The following is a 24,341-nucleotide window of genomic DNA, read 5'->3' as shown; positions in this document are numbered from 1 at the left end:
CCCAGTCCCGGGCCAGTCCACACTGAGGACCCCCGCGCGGGGTGCAAAGTTAGCAAAAAATACTGGACCTTGTGGAGATGTAGCCTGTAAAGGGGTGTCGGAAATACCGTTGAAAGTGGTAATTCCTCATTTTTCCCCCTTGGCAGCTCGGATTCTGAAGGTAATTTTGAGACCCCTGAAACTGAAACGCCCATCCGATCCCCTTTCAAGGAATCCTTTGAGTCGCACCTCGGACTGGCAGGCTCCGGGGCCAAGACCCAAGGTAAGGAAAGACTTCCCTTGTTCTGCCTTTTTTTGCTGCTGTTGTTTAAAGTTTTGAAAATGTAAATAAGGGAAGGAAAAGTGTTAATGCAGGGCCATTTTAAAAGGTGGGGGGTTGTCTCCTTACTCAGCAGGAGCTGTTTGAAAGCTCCTGGCATATTTGAAATGGTTTGTTTGTTTGTATTTTTCCAAGTGTGGAAGCCAGAATCTTTCTTCCCTAAGTAGGTTGTACATTTTGCAGTATGAAATTATCATTATCAGAACATTCCTACTGGGCCCTGAAAAACAAAATGTGTGGTGATGTTGGGATGGAGGTTTGTTTAGATTTGGCTTCACACGTTTCTCAGGCCTGCACATTTTCTCCAGGGTGTGGCTGGAGACAAGGATTATAGGTAGGAGTTGAATTTTTTTAGACAAGGAGGAATCTTAAGAGGCAGTGTCAAAGTTCTTTACCGTCCCCGCTTCCACCAGGGATGGTGGTGAGCTCCAGTCCACCCAAGAAAGCCTAGCATGGAGACACCCTGCTGCCCTCAGAGCCCAACCTTGAGCCCGCATTTCATCTGCAGTGGCTGCTGCTGTTCCTCTCGATTAGCGGAAACCGTTTTTGTCCCACAGCCAATTCTGAGTAAAATCTCACCTGGCCTGATCGCAGGCAGTTAGCTGTTCAGAGTGGCTGTGATTCAGCAGTGAAAACAGTCCCCATCTCTGCAGGCCAGCGTCATGGAGGGAGACGGGCCTTTCAGAGGTTAAGCAGAATGTACCTACCTGTCAGCTTGGCTTCCCTGGTGGCTCAGCGGTAAAGAACCTTTCTGCAATGCAGGAGACACGGGTTCAATCCCTGGGTTGGAAAGATCCCCTGGAGGAGAGCCTGGCAGCCCACTCCAGTATTCTTGCCTGGAGAATCCCATGGACAGAAGAGCCTGGCGCGCTATAGTCCTGGGGTCACAAAGAGTCAGACACGATTGAAGTGACTTAGCATGCACGCGCACACCTGTCCGCTTTGACCTAAGTGCAACAACGGAGAAAAATGAAGCAGGGGAAGGGAGAACAGAGTAGGGGGAGGGTTGGTAGGAGGTGCTGAAGGCTGATGGGGGTGGGGAACCTGACTGATTAGGGGACTTCAGCAGAGTCCTAAAAGAGGATTGAGGGGACATCTGTGCAGTTTCCTGAGGAGAACTCTTCTAACAGAGAGCATGGCTCCTGGGAAGGTCTGAGACAGCACCAGCCTGAGGCAGAGGGGTGGGGAGGGAAGTGCCCGGGGGGCAGCATGTTGGAAGTCAGGGAAGAGGCCTGGGTGGCTGCAGCAGCGGCCAGGCAGGGAGCCGGAGTCAGCCAGGTAGGGGCTGTCTGGGTCCTGTTGTCACAAGGCGTTCATTTTTCCTTCTGAGTGAGATCCGAAGGGCTGCCTTTTAAAAATGCCACAAACCGGGCAGCTTAAAACAATGGAAATTGGTTCCCTCTCTGTTCTGAAGGCTAGAAGTCTGAAATCAAGGTGTTGGCAGGGCCAGACCCCTTCCAAAGGTTCTAGGGACAAATTCTTCCCTGTTTCTTCTGGTTTCTAGTGGTTGCCAGCAATTCCTGGTGTTCCTTAGTCTGTGGCAGCAAAGCTCCCATCTTACCTGGTCAGCTTCACCCTGCATATCTCTGTCTCTTCATGTGGCTTTCTGAGGAGGACGCCAGTCAGTGGGTTTAGGGACCACTCCAATCTAAGTCAACCTCTTTTTACCTTGATTACATCTGCAGAGATAACTCAGAGAAGGCAACGGCACCCCACTCCAGTACTTTTGCCTAGAAAATCCCATGGATGGAGGAGCCTGGTAGGCTGCAGTCCATGGGGTCGCTAGAGTTGGACACGACTGAGCGACTTCACTTTCATGCATTGGAGAAGGAAATGGCAACCCACTCCAGTGTTCTTGCCTGGAGAATCCCAGGGACGGGGAAGCCTGGTGGGCTGCCGCCTATGGGGTCGCACAGAGTCGGACACGACTGAAGCGACTTAGCAGCAGCAGAGATAACTACAGTTGAGCCTTGAGCAACATGGGTTTGAACTGTGCGGGTCCAGTTGATACAGATTTTTTTTCACTAAGTATGTTCTAGAGAAGGGGTCCCCAACCTCCAGGATCTACTACCTGATTATCTGAGGTGGATCTAATGTAACAATAATAGAAATAAAGTGTATGGTAAATGTAATGCAATTGGGTCACCCTGAAACCATTCTCCATCCCCTACCCCGGTCCGTGGAAGAATTGTCTTCCATGAAATGGGTCCCTGATGCCAAAAAAGTTGGGGACCACTGTCCTAGAGTACTACACAGTCCATGGTGGGTTGAATCCAAGGATAGAGAAACGTGGGTATGGAGTGTTTTCAACTGTGCTGAGTGGTTGGGGGTAGACACCCCTAACCCCCACATTGTTCAGGGCTCAACTGTTATGTCCAGATAAGACCACATTCCCAGGTGTGGGGAGTTAGGACTTGAGCTTATCTTTTGGGGGGAATATAGTCCAACCCACAGCAGGGCTTTGAACAGAGGGACAGTGCTCTCGCTTCCTTTTTTAAAGGATAGCTGGCTGCTGTCTGGAGAAGGGACTCCAGGATGGATGTCCTTTTCCTGTGTTTTCTCTATTCCAGTGAGTGTCACTGTCACCTGCAGTGACAAAGTAGAGCCAGCTTTCAGTTACCCTGTTACCTAACTTTTGATCGGGTCATAAATTTATTCTCCCAACGGTTATTATATTTCCTTGCTTAGCAGTTTCCTCAAAGGTCACCTGGGGAGGTCACAGGAAGTCCATGCTGGATTTCATGATGGAGCTGGACTTACTGGGGAAATGTTACCAGCTTTTTGTGATTTGGTTTTGCTTTCAATGGTGAGCTCCAGGGATTTCCCTGGCAGTCCAGTGGTTAAGACTCCATGCTTCCAATGCAGGGGACACGGGTTTGACCCCTGGTCAGGGAACTAAGATCCCGCACGCCACGTGGTGTGGCAAAAAAAATTTTTTTCATTAAATCAATAAATGGTGAGCTCCATTCTGGGCTGCCCTGCTGAAAATTCCCTCAGCTGGCCCTGGGCCACTTTTTTACCATGAGTTCAGGCAGAGACCGCATGGGAACAGGCAGGTTTGCGTGTTAGAGGACTTGTGTGTGCCACTTGGCTAGGTAGCGGTCTCCATGACAGAAGATGCCGCTTCATAGCTTCCCCTTTCTTCTCTCAAGATTGGCAGATCTGAAGGGAGATTTGAAAGCCTGAGAGAGCTATTCTGTGGCCTTCCCCTCAAATTTAAATAAAGCTCACAAGACAGTTTGAAAGCCTCTTTGAATTGCTCAGCCTGGGCCGCCTGCTTCCTCACCATCCTGTCAGCTGGTGGTCTGATTCATCCTGACAGATTCTTTGATAATTAAATGGAGGCCAGTATGGCCCAGGCCCCCAGAACCACACAGACCCAATTGTTTGGTCCTTCCTGTGCCACTGACTCATTTTTACAAGTTTTGGTCACTTACGGCTCATAGTCTCTTTTCTCGGTCTCTCTAGAATTTTTTTTTTTAGAGAGTCAAAGACCAAGAAAGGGCTTTCCCGATGGCTCAGCGGTAAAGAATCCGCCTGTAATGCAGGAGACGTGGGAGATGTGGGTTCAGTCTCTGGGTCGGGAAGATCCCCTGGAGGAGGAAATGGCAACCCACTCGAGTATTGTTGCCTGGAAAATCCAATGGACAGAGCAGCCTGGTGGGCTACAATCCATGGGGTCACAAAGAGTCAGATGCAGCTGAGCGTGGATCAAGAAAGCTCAGTGGAGTAGCTCAAGATTGTGGACCATGAAAGTGGCAGGCGGTACCAACTGGGAAAAAAAGCACTGCATATGAAGAAGTCTTGCCATTTAGTGTCTTTAAATAACAGGATGATTCCTCATCATCCTGGCAGTATCCTGCCCTCTGGGGCTTCTTCTCCCCACCAGTCCTTGTCCAGAGTTCTGTGGATGGCCTTGTTATGCGTACACAGTGAGTGTAAAAATACAGCCAGAGCACAGGTCTGACCAGGGAAGATATCAGTGGGCAAAAATTCCTGGAGTCTAAATGTTGAAGTCTAACTTCTCGGCCTGGAAGGTTCTCTTTCTAAAAACTGTTGATTATTTGACTCCTGGTAAGGTGGTGTGCATTTTCACTTTTGCTCAGTTGTGTCTGATTCTTTTGATCCTGTGGACTGCAGCCCACCAGGCTCCTCTGTCTTTGGGATTCTCCAGGCAAGAATAATACAGGAGCAGGTTACCATTTCCTCCTGCAGGGGATCTTCCCCATCTGGGGATCAAACCCACATCTCTTGCCTTGACCAGCAGATTCTTTACCACTGCACCACGTGGGAAGCCCCCTAATATATGGTTAGTCTTTGATGCAGGGGAACAGCACGTGTAGATCATGTAAGACTCTGTTTTCTGGCAGGATGATCTATAAGCTCTGCAAAGGGTGTTTAAGTTGCTGATGTTAATGTTCTTTCTCTTTGCTGGGAGATGTATCATTAAGGAGACATCACCTAGGAAAGGACGTTCGAGAGGTACAGTCTCAAGTACATCGTTTTTCTGTTTGTTTGTTTCCAGTGCTGATGGACTGCGGTTTTGTCCCGTGTTTAGGTTATAAAAGTGAAAGCTGCAGTGGCTGTCCTCTGTTGTCCTCTGTTAATTGAAGCCTCCCCCAGCCGGCACACGCAAACACACACGCCTTTGTTTACAAATTGTTACCTTTCTTTGAGAGAGGGAATTTTAATTTACACTGGAGCTCTCTATGCCCTTGGAACAGTTACCCTGTTTGATGTGTTGATTAGGTGACTAGATACACCAAACGCATAAGGTAGTTCTCCAGAACAGGAGAGAGATAAACAGGGTCAGTCCACAGGTGTTTACTGCCGGAGGCCTGTGGGGACTGCCCACTTGTTTGTTGACGTAGTTGGGGTCAGTGTAAATCAGGCATCAGCCAACAATAGCTCATAGGCCTGCCGTTACCTGTTACTGTTCTGCTGGAGAGCTGAGAACTGTTTCTACATTTTTAAATGGCGGAAAACAATACTTTGTGTGAAAAGTACATGAAGTTCAAATTGCAGGGCCCATAAGTAAAGTTTCATTTTGGAACGCAGCCGTGTATTTAGGTGTAGTCTGGCTGCTTTTGCAGTAAGATAGCAGATTGAATACTCAGAACAGAGGCAAATGCCTGAAATATTTACTATCTGGCTCTATACAGGAAGTTTGCCGACCTTGATCCACACTTGCAATGATTTTGGTAAAATGATAAAGTTTAAGTACTTTATAATTTGACCTTTATAATTGAACTTTAGTTTTAAATAAAGCTACAAGGCTGTAGCTGATTAATTAGCAAGTGAACTGTGGGTATGGGTGCCGTTCCTGTGGGCCTGAACGGTCAGGGACGGCATCAAGGAGAGACTGGTTTGGGCTGGCTGTTTGTCTCCCTCGCAAAATGACGTTTCAGTCTGGCTCATACTTAATTTTCAATTCTCTAAAAGATATGAGCAAAAAGGAAATTAGGGAAGAATGGGGAGAATTTGGCAGTCATTTAATATAAGTACAAACACAGAGACTTTTCACTTTTGTTTCTAATGTAACTTTGGGTGTTTGCGAATTTGTAATTTGACTGTTGCTATGGTGTATTTTTGGTGTAGGTTGTATGGTTGGTTGGTTTAGATTGTACCTATGTAAGACTTAGAAGGGAAATCTTATTAAAATCTGAGCCTTAGATGTTTGATCCTAAGGCTTTGGGCTACTTGTATAAGCAAATATGCAAACACTGAAGTGTTCTAGTCGAATCTGTGAGTGTGATTCTCCTAGGGACTTAGTTTGACACCCTTTCCAGCCTCCTAGTGCAGGGATTGCTTTATTAGAATATCCTAGAGGTAATAGGACTAATGAGCCTCCCTGGTGGCTCAGATGGTAATACAAGAGACCTGGGTTCAGTTGCTGGGTCAGGAAGATCCCCTGGAGAAGGGAATGGCTACCCACTCCAGTATTCTTGCCTGGACAAATTCATGAACAGAGGAGCGTGTCGAGCTACAGTCCATGGGGTCACAAAGAGTCAGACCCGACTGAGCGACTAATACACAAACACAATGCGACCGGTAAGGACCCTTCATGTTACCTGACAGTTCACCCCAGTGGCTCCTTCAACAACATTCCAGGTTAATGCTCTTATTTTATTGGCTCGTTCATAGTTTAAGTTTGTATATTACACTTCATATTATTATGAAATGCGCTTAAAAAGCTCTGCAGCATGATACAGTTCCATCCCCCACCCCCTCACTCTGTTGAATGTTTGTAGCTCTCAGCTTGGAAATTCCCACTAGTAGTAAATGGGATGAGGCCGTGTGGCTTTGTTGCTTTATTTTATAATAATGTAAAGGAGCCATGTGGGCATCCCTGGTGGCTCAGCAGTAAAGAATCTGCTTGTCAGTTCAGGAAACACAGAGACACAGGTTCAGTCCCTGGGTTGGGAAGATCCCCTGGAGAAGGAAATGGCAACCCACTCCTGTATTCTTGTCTGGAGAATCCCATGGACAGAGGGACCTGGTGGGCTTCAGTCCATGGGGTCACAAAGAGTTGGACACGACTGAGTGACTAAACAACAGCAACAACAAAGGAGCCGTGTAAGGAGCACCTCTTTCTCTGTGTGGTGCTCCACCCAAGGAGATACTTGGGGGAAGAGTATCATTTTTCCAGCAGAGATTCAGAGAGTATTAAATAAAAAACTTGGGGGCAGGGGCAAAGTCTGCATGCTGGAAATGAATATTTTATTTTAGTAACTGTCAAAGTAGTTATTATTCTTTTAAGGTGAATAGCAAATTCAAGACCTTCTTAAATATCGTGATGATTATACTCACCTCAGACCTGCATTTCCCAATTTAGAGCTCACTTGAGCCCCAAATAAAGCAGTATAGCTTCCTTTGAGAGCTTCCGACAGCGGAGGTGTTTTCTCTGGTGTACTGAGAGGGCAGCCCTGCTAAACTGCATTGCTACCACTTAATTCCCAGGTGGCACAGTGGTAAAGAACCTGCTTGCTAATGCAGGAAACACAAGAGACTCGGGTTCTGTCCCTGGGTCAGGAGGATCCCCTGGAGAACGAAATGGCAACCCACTCCAGTATTCTTGCCTGGGAAATCCCAAGGACAGAGGAGTCTGGTGGGCTACATACAGTCCATGGGGTCGCAAAGGATCGCACACGATTTAGCAACTAAACAACAGCAGTGCTCCACCTACAGAATGGATATGGTCTGAAGCCTTCACCACATTTAAAGAGCAGTCATAGTTTCTTTTTCAAGTGGAGAAGGCAATGGCACCCCACTCCAGTACTCTTGCCTGAAAAGTCTCATGGACGCAGGAGCCTGGTGGGCTGCAGTCCATGGGGTCGCACAGAGTCGGACACGACTGAGCGACTTCACCTTCACTTTTCACTTTCATGCATTGGAGAAGGAAATGGCAACCCACTCCAGTGTTCTTGCCTGGAGAATCCCAGGGACTGGGGGTCCTGGTGGGCTGCCGTCTATGGGGTCGCACAGAGTCGGACACGACTGAAGCGACTTAGCAGCAGCCGCAGCAGTAATACTACTTACTGTTCATAGGAAGCCCTAGCAGAATATACCATTTTGTCACAGTCTTCTGAACTCCGGTGAGTGACAGGAAGACCATGGTTTATCCACCCAAAACAGCAGTCTCTGTAGGGATTTGATAACTAGGAGTCGCTGAAGTGTCTAGTAATGGTTTAACCTTGGGCCTGGGAAGGGATTGCAGCTTGTAAGTTCAAGGTCTCACCCTCACCTTCACATGTACATGAACCTAATTTCATGGGCTTGCACGAACATAATCAGATAGATCCCCAGGGCCTAGACTGATGATGGCCAGACTTGGCAAGAGGACAGTAACCAAATGGATTATCTCATTAATTCACAAGTGGAAAAATGTGATCTGGCAGTTCTGTTTGGCAGATCCGGATACTGTCCTGGCCAGTCCCTGTTCCCTATGTCATTGCTGGAAATACGACAGCTTCCGACCTAACGGATCACCAACTTTCTGTTCCAGCTGCATTTATTGTATGTATTGAATACAGTTTTTTTCAGCATCTTACTTGGTTTCATAACAATGATGCTCCGAAATAGACCACACGTGATTTCCAGTCTAAAAATTGGGAAATGAAGCCTGTACTGCTAGTAGTACAGTGCGGTCATAAATTCAACTTTTAAAAGGAAGATTTGTTTATTTGACTGCGGGATCTTTAGTTGCGGCCTGTGGGATCCAGTTCCCTGACCAAGATCTAGCTCTGCGTTGGGAGGGCGGAGTCTCAGCCACTCGACCACCAGGGAAGTCCTGTAAATTCAGCTTTGAAGGTCACACACCCAGGTTCTCTCTGCAGGGAATGTAGGTATCTCTCTCTCTTCACTGCCTTAGGAAATGACTTATCAGAGGGAATGAAAAGTTCTTAAAATGTTGCCAGGAGAGAGTATGTGATGGGGGAAAGCATGTTCTTTAGTATCTTGTAAAATGATGTAATTTGAAAAAAAAATTATCAAGAGATTTCATATTTCACACATGTTAACTTAGCATATATGATGTATGAAGGATAAAATGTATTTTAGGAATTTTGAACATCAGAAGCTTACAGTACAATTTAGACATCGAGTCAGAAGGGGAAAAAGTAAAAGCATCCCTGGGTAAGCAGTGCTGTTGGATTAAAAACATTTGCTTCCTTTGTGCTCAGTGTCTGCTCATCCGTGAGAAATAAAAAGGCACCGGGAGCATTTGCCTTCGCTTTGCTTCCCTCTCCACCCGTGAGTCGTGTGTGGGTGAGGAGAGGCAGGTGCGCGGGGGCGTGTGCAGCCTCCTGGGACTTTGCACCCATTTTGGGGTAGAAGGAGGAGCTTCTTAAGAGACTGGTATTGCTGCATAGCTTACTCCTTGGAAGGAAAGTTATGACCAACCTAGACAGCATATTAAGAAGCAGAGACACTACTTTGCCAACAAAGGGCTGTCTAGTCAAGGCTATGGTTTTTCCAGTGGTCATGTATGGATGTGAGAGTTGGACAGTGAAGAAAGCTGAGCACTGAAGCATTGATGCTTTTAAACTGTGGTGTTGGAGAAGAGTCTTAAGAGTCCCTTGGACTGCAAGGAGATCCAACTAGTCCATCCTAAAGGAGATCAGTCCTGGGTGTTCATTGGAAGGACTGACGTTGAAGCTGAAACTCCAGTATTCTGGCTACCTGATGTGAAGAGCTGAGTCATTTGAAAAGACCCTGATGGTGGGAAAGATTGAGGGCAGGTGGAAAGGGGGATCACAGAGGATGAGATGGTTGGATGGCATCACCGACTCAATGGACATGAGTTTGGGTGGACTCCGGGAGTCGGTGATGGACAGGGAGGCCTGGCGTGCTGCAGTTCATGGGGTCACAAAGAGTCGGACACGACTGAGCGACTGAACTGAACTGATTGCTGCATAGCAGATAACTCTGAAACTGGGTAGTAGCTCAAGCCACTGGATGCTTATTATCTCACATTGTTTTCAGAGGTCTGGAACTTGGGAGCAGCCCAGCTGGGTGGTCTGGCTTGGGATTCCTGGTGAGAATGCAGTCCCGGCGTTGGCTGGAACCCTAGTCATCTGAAGGTTGACCAGGGCCGGAGGATCCCTCCTCAGCCACACCTGGCACGTTGGTGCTGGCAGCAGGTGGAAAATCTCAGTTCTTTACTGTGCGGTGGGGCTCTGTCTGTGGGGTTGCCTGAGCATTCTTCCAGTAAGGCAGCTGCGGTGTCTCTGATGACAGCCTCAGAAGCCATACTCTGTTATTTCTACAATATCCTTTTGGTTACCCAAGCCCAAGGGTGTCAATCCCAGGAGGTGGGACTCCCGGGGGCCGCCTTGGAGGCTGCCTGCCATCAAGCTCTTGCTTTGCTCTGCCTCTCTGGTCCTCCTCCTGTCCCTCTTTTTTTTTTTTTTTTTTAAATTTTTTTGATGTGGGCTATTTTAAGAGTCTTTATGGAATTTTTACAATATTGCTTCTGTTTCATGTTTTGGTTTTCTGGCCGTTGGGCATGTGGGATCTTAGCTCTCTGACCAGGGATCAAACCGGCACCCCCCACGACGGAAGGCAAAGTCTCACACACTGGACCGCCAGGGAAGCCCCCTGCTGCCCTTCTTAGGCACAGGAGCAGAGGGACAGGAGCAGCGACGTGGCTCTGGCCAGGGTTCCCGTCCTGCCGCAGAGGCATCTGGTCGCTCTGCCCGGAGGCTCCTCTCCGGTCGAGCATTCTCCCTCTCTGTCTATCCTGCGTCAGCTTCCCAGCTCAGTGTGGGCGGTTGCTACTTTGCGAGACAGGCAGTTAGTGTTGTGAACGCTCTCGTAATGATTTCTGGAGGTGCGCGTTGTGGTGGTTTAGCTGCAGTGAATTTCAGGTCTCTGCGAGGAGGAGCTGTCTGTTAACACGCACCCTTTCTCCTCTGCTCCTGCTGCTGCCTGCTGGGGACGGGGAGCAGATGACTCTGGGGGGCCTTCTGGGGTTTCTGTCCATTTGGAGGGGTCTCAGCTCTACTGGAAATGCAGCCTTAAACAAATCCAGGTGGTTCCAAAAACCCAGGGCACCTCCTGAGTGCAAAGAGAAGGCACACCCTTCATTGGCTCAGCTTCCAGGGAGGCTTGGGTTCAGGGCGGGGAGGGCGGACTCCTTCTGGTTATGGGCCCCACCCTCTTATCTTACAGTAACCTTGGCCTTCAGGGGGAGGGTTTGGGTCTCTTTCTAAATAAAACAGCACTGAGCACTCATTTGGAAATTTGAGGTACTTGGAGAAGGAAATGGCAACCCACTCCAGTATTCTTGCCTGGAGAATCCCAGGGACAGAAGAGCCTGGTGGGCTGCCGTCTGTGGGGTCACACAGAATCGGACACAACTAAAAGAGACTTAGCTGCAACAGTAACAGCTTCATCCTTAGCACAAAGCTTTTCCAGTTTATCAAATGGCTTTCCAGATTATTCTTTATCTGTGGAGTCTTGCATGTTAGAGTGAGCCTCTCTCAGGAGTTAGAAGCTTCCAGCACCTGGCCCTGACTATTACAAAAAGCAAATAAATTAATTATCTCCACCCCCATTCCCCCCAACTCCTGGGTGATATTTTTGTTTGGTTTTGCAGGGAGGAGGAGATTTAGACAGTTTGTTGTCTGGGTTCGGGCATGGGTGTCTGTGTGTGTTGGTGGTGTTTTTCTGTTGTTAAGTAGTGACGTCTTAACATTGCAGCGTACCTCAGAGGCTGTTCTGCGTTTTCCTGCCCTGACTCATCCACTTGGACCCCTCTCACCGCGCCCAGACTCTGGGTGACCTGGGGCCCCGTGGTTGTCGGGAACATGAGTCCTGGAGCCCACACCATTGGGGTCTACCCGGCAGTCCTGGCAGAGGCCTTCTTGTCCTGTTATCCTGTCTGTGGATAATACACTGTGTCCACTTCTACTCCATTTTAAGGCTGATGTCCTGGACTGAGTGGCTAAGAGCATGCATATATGAAGTATATTTCAACTTTGGGGGAATTCGAGGGCCTGGGATCTCAGAGACATTAAACTGAGAAAAAGGTCACATTTTGGACACTTGCCTAAATGCAAATGTGTACCTTATTAACAGCCTTCTCAGATCAGACCCCCTTGTCTCCCTTCTGAAGCCCCACCTTGGTTCAAACTTGGGAGAGCAGGGGTGGGGGGAAGACACTGAAAAGAGGGGGTCTTCACAGGGAAAGGGTCAAGTGTAGAACAGGTGTTCTTCCTGTGGGTAGGAGCGCTGAGCGGCTGTAGCCCCGCTTACTCTGTATACATTTTTCTATATGAAAGGTTATCAGGTGGCAGGGGGTCCTGTATGTATCAGATGTCTGCTCAGCAGTGATCCTGTGCTCAGCTGTCTTGGGCGCTCAGTTTCTGCTTGGGGACACAGGGAATCGGTGGTAAGATCCCTGCCGACCTCAGTCAGGAGGGAGCTGGCTGCCTTCTGTTCCCCCGGCCCCTTGGCCTCCTTGATGTCCCTAGACGGTTTAGCTGCCAGTAGGTAGTTTTAGCAAGGGAATGTGTGAGGGAGGTCTGAGAAGGCAAATGTTAGCAAGAAATAAATGAAGAATTTTTTTTTAAAAAAACAGCCCCACCCCCACCCCCAAAACAAAACCAAAAGCCTTTTGAGCGTGCCAATTGTCATGTCTCTAAGATGCTTCCTATACTTGGCTACATCTGTTACAGGAAAAAAGAGTGATGTCATTTTTTTCACCTCTTTCTGTAAATAGAATTTATCTAGCACATGGTAGGCTTCCTTAAGAAAAATTTGAAATCCCAAATTGATGTGATGCTGAGCCCTATCAGCTCTCTCAAGTATGGGACACGCATAACAAGACTATTTAAAGCATTTTCTGAAGTGTAAGTCTGTGGTGTAATAGAATATGTTGTAGGAATTGCAGGACATGCTTTCTACCCTGTTACCCTCTGAGTCGCTTTGTTCTGTCTCTTTTGTAAGCAGTTTTATTGAGATATAATTCACCTGCATGCAGTTCACCATGTAAAGGGTTTATAGTGTATGAACAGAGTTGTACAACTATCACATCAACCTAATTTTAAGAATGTTTTATCACCTACCACAAAGAATTACTGTACCCATTAGCAGTCATGCCCCCATTTTTCTGCCACCCCCAGTCCTAGGCACCTGATAAATCTACTGTTTTATGTCTCAATATATTTATTTATTCCGGACATTTCATGTAATTGAAATTATACAGTATGTAGTACTCTTTTCTGATTGGTTCTGTTCACTTACCGTAATGTTTTTCAAAGTTCATCCATGTTATAGCATATATATTGGTAGTTCATTCTTTTTTTTAATTCTTGATTAATACTTCATTCTCTGGATAAACCATATTTTATTTACCCATTCATCAGTTGATGGACATTTGAGTTGTTTTCACTTTTTGGCTATTGTGAATAATCTTGCTGTGAACATTCATGTTCGAGTTTTTATGTGGGTGTAAGGTTTTCATTTCTCTTGCTGTATACCTAATAGTGCAATTGCTAGGTCATAAGGTAAATATTTCTAATTTTGAGGAGCTGTCAAACTGTTTTCCAAACTATCTGCACCCTTTTACATCCCTACCAAGAGTATATGGGGGTTTTCAGTTTCTCCACGTCCTGCTGCTGCTGCTAAGTCGCTTCAGTCGTGTCGGACTCTGTGCGACCCCATAGACGGTAGCCCACCAGGCTCCCCGTCCCTGGGATTCTCCAGGCAAGAACACTGGAGTGGGTTGCCATTTCCTTCTCCAATGCATGAAAGCGAAAAGTGAAAGTGAAGTCGCTCAGTCGTGTCTGACTCTTAGCAACCCATGGACTGCAGCCCATCAGGCTCCTCCGTCCATGGGATTTTCCAGGCAAGAGTACTGGAGTGGGGTGCCATTTCCTTCTCCATGTCCTAGTCAGCACTTGTTATCTATTTGACTGTGTCCACCTTCATAAACGTGAAATGTTGTCTCATGGTGGTTTTGATTTTTGTTTCCCTAATGACTAATAATGTTGGGCAGCTTTCCACATACTTTTTGGCTCTTTGTGTATGTTCTTTAGCAAAATGTTTATCCAGATTCCTTGCCTATTTTTTAATTAGGTTACTTATCTTAGAGAGTTGTAAAGAGTTCTTTATGTAGTCTCAATACAAGTCCCCTATAAGGTATCTGATTGTAAATATTTTGTCCCATTCTGTGGGTTGTCTTTTCACTCTTTTCAGTGATAGTATTTGAAGTGTAAAAGTTTTTACTGTTGATGGAGTTCAGTTTATGTACTTCGTTTTTGTCATCTTTCCCCCTGCTTTTGGTGTCATATTTAAAAAGGCTTTGCCTTACCACAGTCGTAGAGATTGACTACAGTGTTTCGTCCTAAAACTTAATAGTTTGAACACTTACATTTAGGTCTTTGATCAGTCTTGAGCTAGTTTTTATTCACATTGTGAAGAAGTGGTATAGCTTCATTATTTTGCATATGGACATCCAGTGCTCTAGCACTATGTTGAAAAGACTTTTTTTCCCCCTTTTTTATTTAATTTTGCACCCTTGACAAAAATCAGTTGACAAGAGATGTAAGAGTTGAACTTTTGATTCTGTTTTATTGATCTGTATGTCTCCTTAAACACACTGTCTTGATTATGGTAGATTTATAGTAAGTTTTGAAATCAGTAAGTGTCAGTCTTCCAACTTTGTTATGTTGTTTTCAAGGTTGGTATAACTATTCCAGGTCTATTACATTTCCACATGAATCTTAAGATCAGCTTGTTAATTTTGCAAAGAAATCAGCTGGAATTTTTATAGAGATTGTGTTCAAACTATAGTCAAATTTGGGGTGGATTGTCACCTTAAGAATATTAAATGTACATGGAATGCCTTTCCATTTATTTAGATCTTCTCTGATTTCTTCAATTAGTATTTTGTAATTTTTATAGAACACATCTTACACTTCCTTTGTTAAATTTATTTCAAAGTATTTTATTTTTTTTATATTGCTGTAAATGGAATTGTTTTCATAATTATGTTTTTGGATTTTTCATTGCAGGTGTATAGAGATACAGTTGATATTTGCATATTGATCCTTCCTGAAACCTTGATGAATTCATTTATTAGTTATAATAATTTTTGGTGGATTCCTCAGAACTTTCTGTATAAAAAGTTGTGTCATCTGCAAATACAGATGGTTTTACTTTTCCTTTCCAATCTGGATGCATTTTTTTTCTTTCTCTTTCCTAATCGACCTGGCTAGAACTTCAAGTACAATTTTAGAAGTGGTGAGAGCTGACATTCTTACTCTTATCTTGATCTTAGGGTAAAAGCATTCAGCTTTTACTGTTAAATATGATATTAGCTGGGGAATTTTCATAGATGTCCTTTATCAAGTTGAAGAAGTCCTTTTTTTTTCTTTGCCACACTGTGCAGTATGTGAAATTTCCCCAGCCAGGGCTCAAGCCATGCCCCCTGCAGTGGAAGCACATAGTCTCAATCACTGGGTCACCAGGGAAGTCAGAGGAAGTTCCCTTTTATTCCTTATTTGTTGAATTTTTTTTTTTTAATTATGAAAGGACATTGGATTTTGTTAGATTCTTTTTCCATGTATATTGAGATGATTATACGGGTTTTGTCTTCCATTCTATTGCTATGATATGTTATACTAAATGATTTTCAGATGTTAAACCACCCTTGCATTCCTGGAGTAAATCATGCCTTTTCATGTGTTGGTGGACTTGGTTTGCTGGTATTTTGAGGATTTTTGTGTTGATTTTCAATAAGAAATATTAGTCTGTAGTTTTTTTGGTTTTGTGTTTTCAGTGATATTGGCATGGTTTTGGCATCAGGGTGATATTGGCATGATGGAATGAACTGGGAAGTTTTACTCTTCCTATAGTCTGGATGTTTGTGAACAATTGATGTTAATTATTCTTTAAATGATTGGTAAAATTCACCAATCTGGTTCACATCTTTTTCTGTGTGTGATGGGGAGTTTTTAATTTACTAATTCACTCTCCTTTATTTGTCTTAGATCTATTCAGATTTTTCTATTTCCTCTTGAGCCAGTTTCAGTCATTTGTGTCTTTTTAGGTTTTTGTCTTTTATATCTAACTTACTAAATTTGTTAACATACAGTTATTCATAGTGTCATTTTCCTATTTTCAAACAGAATTAATCAGCCCTGCCATGCCTGTTTCACAGGGTTGGTTTGAGGATCAGGTTAAGCAGTACGTATGGAAGTGCCTTGAAGACCATATGACTGTGAGGTAGTGTATTTGTGTAAATTTTTAGTTCCAGGGCACCACTGTCCACAGTTTATGCAACTTAACATTTCTACTACATTCCCCCTTTGTGAGTTGCATTTCATGGGTAAGATTGTCGACCTTGTTACCAAAGGAATATAAGCTAAGATTGGGGTGGAGGGGAATTACAGTGGTTGGGGGACCAGTCTACCCGCTTCTTGAGGGGTAGCAGAACATAGCTTGTACACTTTCAGGGTTGGAGGGCATCAGTGCCGCATTAGGAACTCAGCTCCTGCCCAGCCCCGAGAACTGCTGTTTCTTGTCCTCCCTGAGGACAAGTGTTCAGCTTAGTTCAGCCCCAGATGTCCTCCTTTTTCCTGTAACCTGTATCTTAGAGGCACTGCATTCATTCACCTCACCTTCTCCCAGCTTACTGCTCTGTCAGCAATAAAAGTTCTTTTATAATACAACCTAGCGACTTCCTGGAGGTCCAGTAAAGACTGTGCTTTCACTGTGGAGGGCTTGGGTTCAATCCCCAGTCGGGACTGAACTAAGAATCCTATATACTCGGGATTGAACTAAGAATTCTATAAACCGCACAGCCAATAATATAAAAATAAAAAAAATAAAATACAACTTAGTTGGTTTTCAAAAATGAAGAATTACTGTAGTCTGGAAAGTTCTCTTGCTAAATATGGAGGCAGATTCATAGGGGAAATAACCCACTTAGAAAGGGAAGGCAAGTCCAGAGGTGGAGCAGTGGTGATATCTTCTCTGTAGGAACAGGGGAGGTGGCCATCACGTGAGAAAGTGGTAGGAACTTCCTTAAGCTCAACCCGACTGTCCTCTGAAGGGGCTTGGAGCGTGGCTCTTGTCTCCTTGATGGGATTATAAGCCCCACGTACTTATTCTGTGCTTACTTCATGCCAGGCGCAGTGTGCCGTAGGTTCACAGGGCTTGTGGTTGGTTGGGTAGATGATTATCTTAGACATTATTTTATGATTTGATTTTAAGGCTTCAGGTCCTGATGCAGCTAAGGGTTTAAGCTAATTAGGGAGTGCTGACACTGAACATCTGGTTTGGATCTTTATGTAGGATTTCTTAGTGCTGTGACTCAAATCAGCTTGGCTCACAGTCAGTAATACAATTGTCAAACTTCTCTGTCATCGCCAGACCCTCCAAGTTTGTATTATTTCTGTGTATATCCCCTTTGGTCCCGAATCAAAGAGACCCACCCTGCAGGCTAGAGTTCAGAAATCCAGGCCCCAGGGCCTTGGTAACCAGGGGTCCTGTTCTCGCAGCTGTCAGATTGAGCTTTGCCAGTTTTGAGACACGTTGCAACCCGGGGGGTTGTGTGAAGTTGTGGGATCACCTCCCCTGCAGTGAGGGAGGAATAGTCCCACCTTTTTGTTTTCGTTGTGGCTGTTCCACGTGGCATCTTAGTTCCCCAACCGGGGATTGAACCCAGGCCCAGGGCAGTGAAAGCACCAGAGTCCTAACCACTAGATTACCAAGGAAGCCCCCAGTCCTACCTGTTTGAATGTCTAGCCCCGCTTGGCCATGTGGTTCCATCCCTGACTTGTGAACACTTAGAAGCATGACATGGATGGTTTGTTCCTAGACACGGACAGCCCCCTGCTTCCATCCTGACTCAGGTGCCCACCCCCTTCATAGACGTAGCCCTGTAGAGCGATATACTGACAGCGTCCTATTGTAGCGTTGAGCCTCCACCTCAAAACCTCTCTTCTTGGGCTTGTGGCCTATTAGGGTTTTCTAAGAGTCATCCCAGGAGTGAAGAGAAATTGAGTGATTGAAGACAGCTCTAGAATTAATTCGGAGGCTGCGTAGCATGGTTGAGCTGTGACCCGCCTGTACCCTCGACCCAGCTTCACGCCTCTTCTCTCTCCTGCTCCGTCGCTCTTGGTTCTAACCTTTCTGAGCTGTGGTCCCCTCACCCGTAAGATGGGGTTAAGGAGCACCTCTTTAGGGGTGTGTGAATGTGAAATAAAGTGCTGGAACTCGCAGCACAGTTACAATAGTAGTGTTAACTATGAAGACTTTTGTCATGAGGGAGATCCTTCAAAAACAGCCCTTGACAATAATACATCCCACCCTTCCGTCTTGGGAAGAGAAGGCGGGGTGGGGCTGGATGGACTTGGAACAAGAGTTCTGTGTTGAGATGAAGACAGAGGAGAAAGGGTAGAAGGGGATTAGGTTTGAGAAAGAAGAGATTTTTGTGCTTAAGAAGGATTCTGGGCCTCGAAATGGGAGGATTGGCTTAATATTAGTCATTTGTTTATATATCTGAAACACTGGGGGATAATTTAGTGCTTATCTAAGGTTTATTGCCTGAAAATAGTTACACAATAAACAGTCTGTGGATAAGTCATTCTGAAAGTGAAGCCAAGGTTCAGGTCCCAGTGTTGTCTAGAAACCAGTTTCTCTAATAAGATATAGCCAGCATCTTTCCATGTCATTAACTACTTCAAACACGATTTTTAATGTTGCACCACAATATGTTGTTTTGTTTTAATCATTGACCTGGAATCAGACAGCTAGTAGCGATAAAGGCAAACGGGGCCGTGGGGAGACTTTTCGTCTGTTCTTTTTCCTGGGGGATGCAGGGATGGTTATCACTGCTGGACGTTTTACAGCGTCTGCCTGGTTTCCCTTGTGAAGTTCCTCAGCCTTGGGTAATTGTGAATCAAGCTGCTTTTTCCATCACATGGAGACAGAACCTTCATCTTGCTACTAGATAAGACTATATTTCTGTACTGCCCGTGGTCAACCTGTTGGTTATTAGTATACGTAAATATGTGAATAAATGTAAATAGCACTTGTAGTTGAGAGGGGTTTTCTTTTTGACAGCAAATATGTGGTGTCTTTTCGAACACCAATTCCCTGATGGGTGGACCCACTGACTGGGTGTCCTTCAGTCCAGTCCTGGTCTGGCACTAATGCCGAGTTGGCATCGATGCCGGAGATTTCAGCGCTCAGTCCCCCAAGGCTGCCCTCACCTGAGTTGTCAGGTGCATCCCAGGTCCCCAGGCTGCCCACACTTCCCTTCTGCTTGGCTGCAGCTCGGAGGGGGCTCCCACAACCCCCTCTCAGCTCCTAGAATTCTCTACAGGGACTCAAAAAAAAAAAAAAAAAATTCAGGAAGATACGTTTACTGGTTTACTGTAAAGGGTGCGATTGTAAACAGGCGAGTGGCAGAGATGCAGGGGCCAGGTGGGGGGCAGGCACCTCGCTAGCACCTCTGTGGGTTCACCAGCCTGGGGGCCCTGTGACTCTCACTGTCGAAGGCTTCTTATAACCTGATCAGTTGCCACCTCCTGAAAGTTCCCACCTTCTCATCACGAGTTTGGTCTTTCCGGTGACCGGCCCCATCTGGACACCCTCTGGGGCCTCCATCCTGAGACACCTCATTAAACTCAGGTGTGATCAAAAGGGGCTTGTTATCAGTCGCATGACACTCCAGTCATCCAGGAAAGTTCCGAGGGTTTTAGGAGCTCTGTGCCAGGAACCTTGGACAAAGGCCATTCTTATTATACTACATCTTCTAGTATGAAGATACGTATAGAAAAATGTTCATCACAGCAGTGATTAGAACGACAAAGGAATTTGGGGACCCTCAAAAATTGCCTGACGTGGGACTTCCCTGGTGGTCCAGTGGTTAAGACTCTGTTCCCAATTCAGGGCGCCTAGGTTCAATCCCTGGTCAGGGAACTAGATCCCACATCTAAGAGGTCACATGCCTCAACTGAGACCCAGCACAGCCAAATAAATAATAAGTAAATGAATAAATGTTAAAAAAAAAAAAATTACCTGCCATGTAGTGTGACTTCAGTGTTGCTGTCATTAGTTGAACAAATGAGTGTGTATTTTAGGATGGAGGGTGGGGGAGGGGCGGGGAGAAGCGCCGGGCGCTGCTGAGTGTGGAGGAGGAACAGGAGAGAGGAAGCAGAGCAGGCGCCCTCTCCCGCGCTGAGAGGAAGCAGGGCAGGCGCCCTCTCCCGCGCTGAGAGCCTTTGCAGACAGCTGCGCTGGGTGCATCTGTTTCCGCCTCGGGCCTGCCTTCCATCTGTCCGGCCGTCGGGCACTCCCGCGTCCTCCGCCGTCGCACAGCTGGCTCACCTCCGGCTCCGTCCCGCAGCCTGTGCTGTTCCATTTCTGCCCGAAACCGCCTGCCGTTTGCTTGCCAATTTTACACTTGCTGATATAGCCAGACTGTGATTATCCTTCCGGCTTCAGTTCTTGGAGAAATGTTTTGTCTGGTTGCATCGTGCACCAGCACTGTGTTTAAGTTGCTTCTTGTCCTTCTGTGACAGGCTGTGTCTGGAGGTCGTTTTTTGAAACCAGGTTTAGAAAGCTGTCAAGCGCATCCAGGCACTGGCGGGGGTGAGATCATAGGGATCCGGGCTTCTCTGTTCCTCAGCGTTGTGCTGGGGGTGGGAGGCAGAGGGTGCTTGGAAAGAGAGAGAACTTGTCTTGAACTCTCCGGAAATATGTATTACTGTATGTAGCTGTGGAAAATTATCTTAAGTCCTATTAATTGTAGACACAAAGTAGAAAATAACAGATAAATAAGAGAGAAAAAAAATAAAAATAAGCCATTGTCCCAATTTAAGGGATGAACTATGTAAAAACACATCCTTCCAAAGTTTTTTCTAGATATTCTTATTTTTTTAATCTTATGAAAAGTGTAGGCATGTAATAATAGAAGAGTATAATGCATCTCCATGTACTTATCACCCCATTACAACAGTCAACATTTTACCATGCTTGCTTCTTCTTTTTGAAGGATTTATAAGATGAGACATTTTCTCGAAATATTTAAGTGTGTATCTCTAAACATAAAGATATTTTTCCTGTTAACCATAAGACTGTTATCATATCAGTACAGTTAACCTAATTAATATCATCTAACCCAGGCCATGTTCAATCAGGCTTCCCCAGTTCTCCTTAGAATGTCTTTAACATTGGATCTAAACTAAGTCACATATTGCATTTGGTAGAATTAATGTCTTTTTGGGCTGTGTTAGTATATTGACCTGTTTCCTCCATTCCCACACCATCTCTCTGTGTTCCCCTTAACTTCCCTTGTGATTACATGAGTCTTATTTGTAAACTCCCCTGTCCCGGAGCAAACCCACTAGTCCGTGCCTGACTCGCCCCTCCTTTTCTCCACCGTGTTGCCTTGCTCTGACCAGTCCTGCTGGAGGCAGTCTATCTCCTGATGTCCAGCCACGACCCCAGCATCCCCTGCTCGTCTGGTGTGCATGCCTGTCTTCCTGGGGCCTCAGACACTGGGCCGCTGCGGGGCCAGTGCAGGCCCCGGGTCCCTGCAGGCTGGCAGCGTGGCGGCCCCAGAGGGCAGGCTCCTTGCTGCTGCTGCTAAGTCGCTTCAGTCGTGTCCGACTCTGTGCGACCCCAGAGATGGCAGCCCACCAGGCTGCCCCATCCCTGGGATTCTCCAGGCAAGAACACTGGAGTGGGTTGCCATTTCCTTCTCCAATGCATGAAAGTGAAAAGTGAAAGTGAAGTCACTCAGTTGTGTCCGACTCTTAGCGACCCCATGGACTGCAGCCCACCAGGCTCCTCCGTCCATGGGATTTTCCAGGCAAGAGTACTGGAGTGGGGTGCCATTGCCTTCTCCGAGGGCAGGCTCCTTGGGTACTGGCAGATAGTAGAGGTGAGGGGCTCCTTTAAGCAGAATGTGGAGAAGGCTCTGCGGACTTAGGCCAGGTTTTGGCTGCCTCCCGCCCTTACTTTGCCCTCGAATTCCAAACCACTCTCCAGAGAAGGAAAGTATTCACCCAGGTCTATTCCTCAGAGGCCTGACTTCCCATGGGGTGGTCTGTCCCAGCGCCCCTTCCTTGCACACCAGTGCCCTTCCGGGACTACCCCCACCAGCTCTCACCACACGTTCGGTGCCCCTTCAGGCCTGGCCACCCACCTGTCATTCCCATCTTAATGTCAACATATGCAGAGCCAGTGACTCAGTCCTATTTAAACAGACTATTGAAATGTGTGTTTTGGTAAGTGTTCCCTCTCAGACGTTCATTCCACACTTAAAACTGCTTAAAACAGCACTTGCAGCATTCCTTTGGAATGTTCTGGGAGGTGGTGAGCTTTGTTCTTTGATGTTAGGATATTTTCCCCAGTAGCTAAGGGTCCTTTAAACCTTGGTGTGGTGATGGCAGGGTGGATGGGGGGTGGGGAGGCAGTTGAAGTTGTAACTCTCAAGTAAAGAGAGGAGCCCTTCGAGGTGCCCTAAACACGCTGCTGAAATACAAGCTTCTGCTCTGTGGCTTCTGAGGCTAGGCTTTGGAGAAGGCTATGGATTTTCTTCCCTGGAGAAGGCTCTGATGTAATTTTTCACTGAGTTTTTGGGGCTTCATGGACCCTCAACATTTATCTGAGACCCTTTCTTCCTGAATTACTGCACAGACATTCATTTTCACGTATTGGCTCAGAGATTTTGTTTTAGCCTCAGAGTTAGACCTTGCATCCTAGACTTGGATGTGAGATGCTGGTTAAATTTTGAGGTTAGAAGGAGGCCGGAGTGTGTGTTGACACAGGAGGCCTGTTCAGATTTTGGTGGACTTATCACTTTACATGTCCAGTATTTGTTTTGATTTTTGGCCCCGCTGCAAAGCATGTCGAATCTTAGTTCCCTAACCAGGGATGGAACCCGGGCCCCCTGCAGTGGAAGTGCAGAGTCTTAACCAGTAGACCACCAGGGGAGTCCCACATGTCCAGTACTTCAAAACCCATAAAAGAGAGGACTTCGCTGGTAGTCCAGTGATTAAGATGACACCTTCCAATGCTGGGGGTGCAGGTTCCATTCCTGGTCAGGGAACTAAGATCTGACATGCCTCAGGACCAAAAATACTAAAACAGAAGCAGTCCTATAACAAATTCACTACTTTAAAAATGGTCCACACACAAAAAAGAAAAAGCCATAAAGGAGACCTCTTTTAGCTGAAGCAGAAGTTCAGTTCAGTTCAGTCGCTCAGTCGTGAAGCAGTAGTAGTGATGGGCAAATCTAAAAGGAGCTTGCTGACAGTGTTTCACCTGAAAGTTAAAAACTGAGGTAGAAGAGTCAAGCATATTTGAGAAAAATGCCAAATCTGCAGTGTTAACATACAATGTTTTCTGAGTGGTTGCGGTTCACTTTCCTATTAAATGAGGTTATCCATGTGGAAGCAGCCAGCTGAGCAGGTTCTCAGTATATGCTAGCTGAATACATTTCTGAGTTTCAAAAATATTTTCTGTGCATGGCATTTCCCCCTCTTCTGAGGTTTTCAAGGTTTTTCATACACTTGTATTTGAACCCAGTATATTTTCAACTGCAACTGCTGCTTAGTCGCTTCAGTCGTGTCCTACTCTTTGCAGTCCTATGGATTGCAGCCTGCAAGGCTGGGATTTTCCAGGCAAAAATACTGGATGGGTTGCCATGCCCCCTTCTAGGGGATCTTCCCAACCCAGGGCTCGAACCTGTGTCTGCTGCACTGCAGGCAGATCTTTACCACTGAGCCACAAGGGAAGCCCATATTTTCATCGTACCAGAGTGCAAAGCAGAAAGTCAAGCTGTTACCTCAGCCTTTTGAATCTTGGCATTCTGTGCCTTTTCTTTTAAAAGTATTATAAAGGCGGGGGGGAGGGAAGATCCCTTTTTACAAGAGACTAGCCTACATCCTGAATAAGCATAGAAGGCATCTGTGTTAGAGCACCCATGGGTGCATCATACATTTTAGATCTTGGGGAGGGTGCTTGTTGAAAGGAAGAGTTTGATTAACAGAACAGATGTGGCAGAAGTGGAAATGTCGGTCTGTTTTTGGATTTCCTCAGTGTTTGCTTTGAAATCATCCACTGATCTCATCTCTCTCTGTTCACCATGCCGCCAGGCAGTGCCGTGCTTGTCAGAGTCATCCAAACGCATGAGACTCATTCCAGGGAGAGAGCTTTTCAGCGCCCCTGGGAGGAAGGTTCTGAAGAAGAGAAGGATTTGTGTAAAAATGTAAGGATGAATAGAGGTTAGTTACATAACGGGCTCTGAGATGAAAGCCAGGACCGAAGACCGAGGTTAGAACTCATGCTAACCAGTGGGAGACCTACCCGGATCCTGAGGACACCTTGGCTGTTTTACTTCTTCCAGTTACTAGTGGTGTGGTGCTTGCCCTTTAGGTCCTGTTTTAGGGCAGCCTCAGGTAGGCAGGGTCAGCTGGCCCCGGGACGCTTGCTGACGGAGAGTGTAAAGGCAAATAAAACCTTACTCAGATGTATCACTTCAAGTTAGGTGAGAAGC

The 24,341-nt window shown here is 46.1% G+C and overlaps 1 protein-coding gene across 17 annotated transcripts in view; it reads left to right on the top strand.

The window, feature by feature from the left end:
* The window catches only part of TACC1 (transforming acidic coiled-coil containing protein 1), a 129,058-nt gene that overhangs the window by 63,920 nt on the left and 40,797 nt on the right, over nt 1-24,341 (top strand). For 9 of the 17 annotated variants that reach the window (XM_044930466.2, XM_044930694.2, XM_044930532.2 and 6 more), the window contains one exon: nt 147-262. The exons of the other annotated variants lie outside the window; for them this stretch is intronic. In XM_044930466.2, the coding sequence (XP_044786401.2) occupies nt 147-262 (116 nt within the window). The remainder of the gene's footprint in view (nt 1-146; nt 263-24,341) is intronic. 17 annotated transcript variants of the gene reach the window in all.

The sequence above is a fragment of the Bubalus bubalis genome, chromosome 1 (genome assembly GCF_019923935.1).
Source record: "Bubalus bubalis isolate 160015118507 breed Murrah chromosome 1, NDDB_SH_1, whole genome shotgun sequence".
Classification (NCBI taxonomy): domain Eukaryota; kingdom Metazoa; phylum Chordata; class Mammalia; order Artiodactyla; family Bovidae; genus Bubalus; species Bubalus bubalis.
The sequence above is the reverse complement of the archived record's forward strand: the minus strand, read 5'-3'. Positions and strand labels throughout refer to the sequence as shown.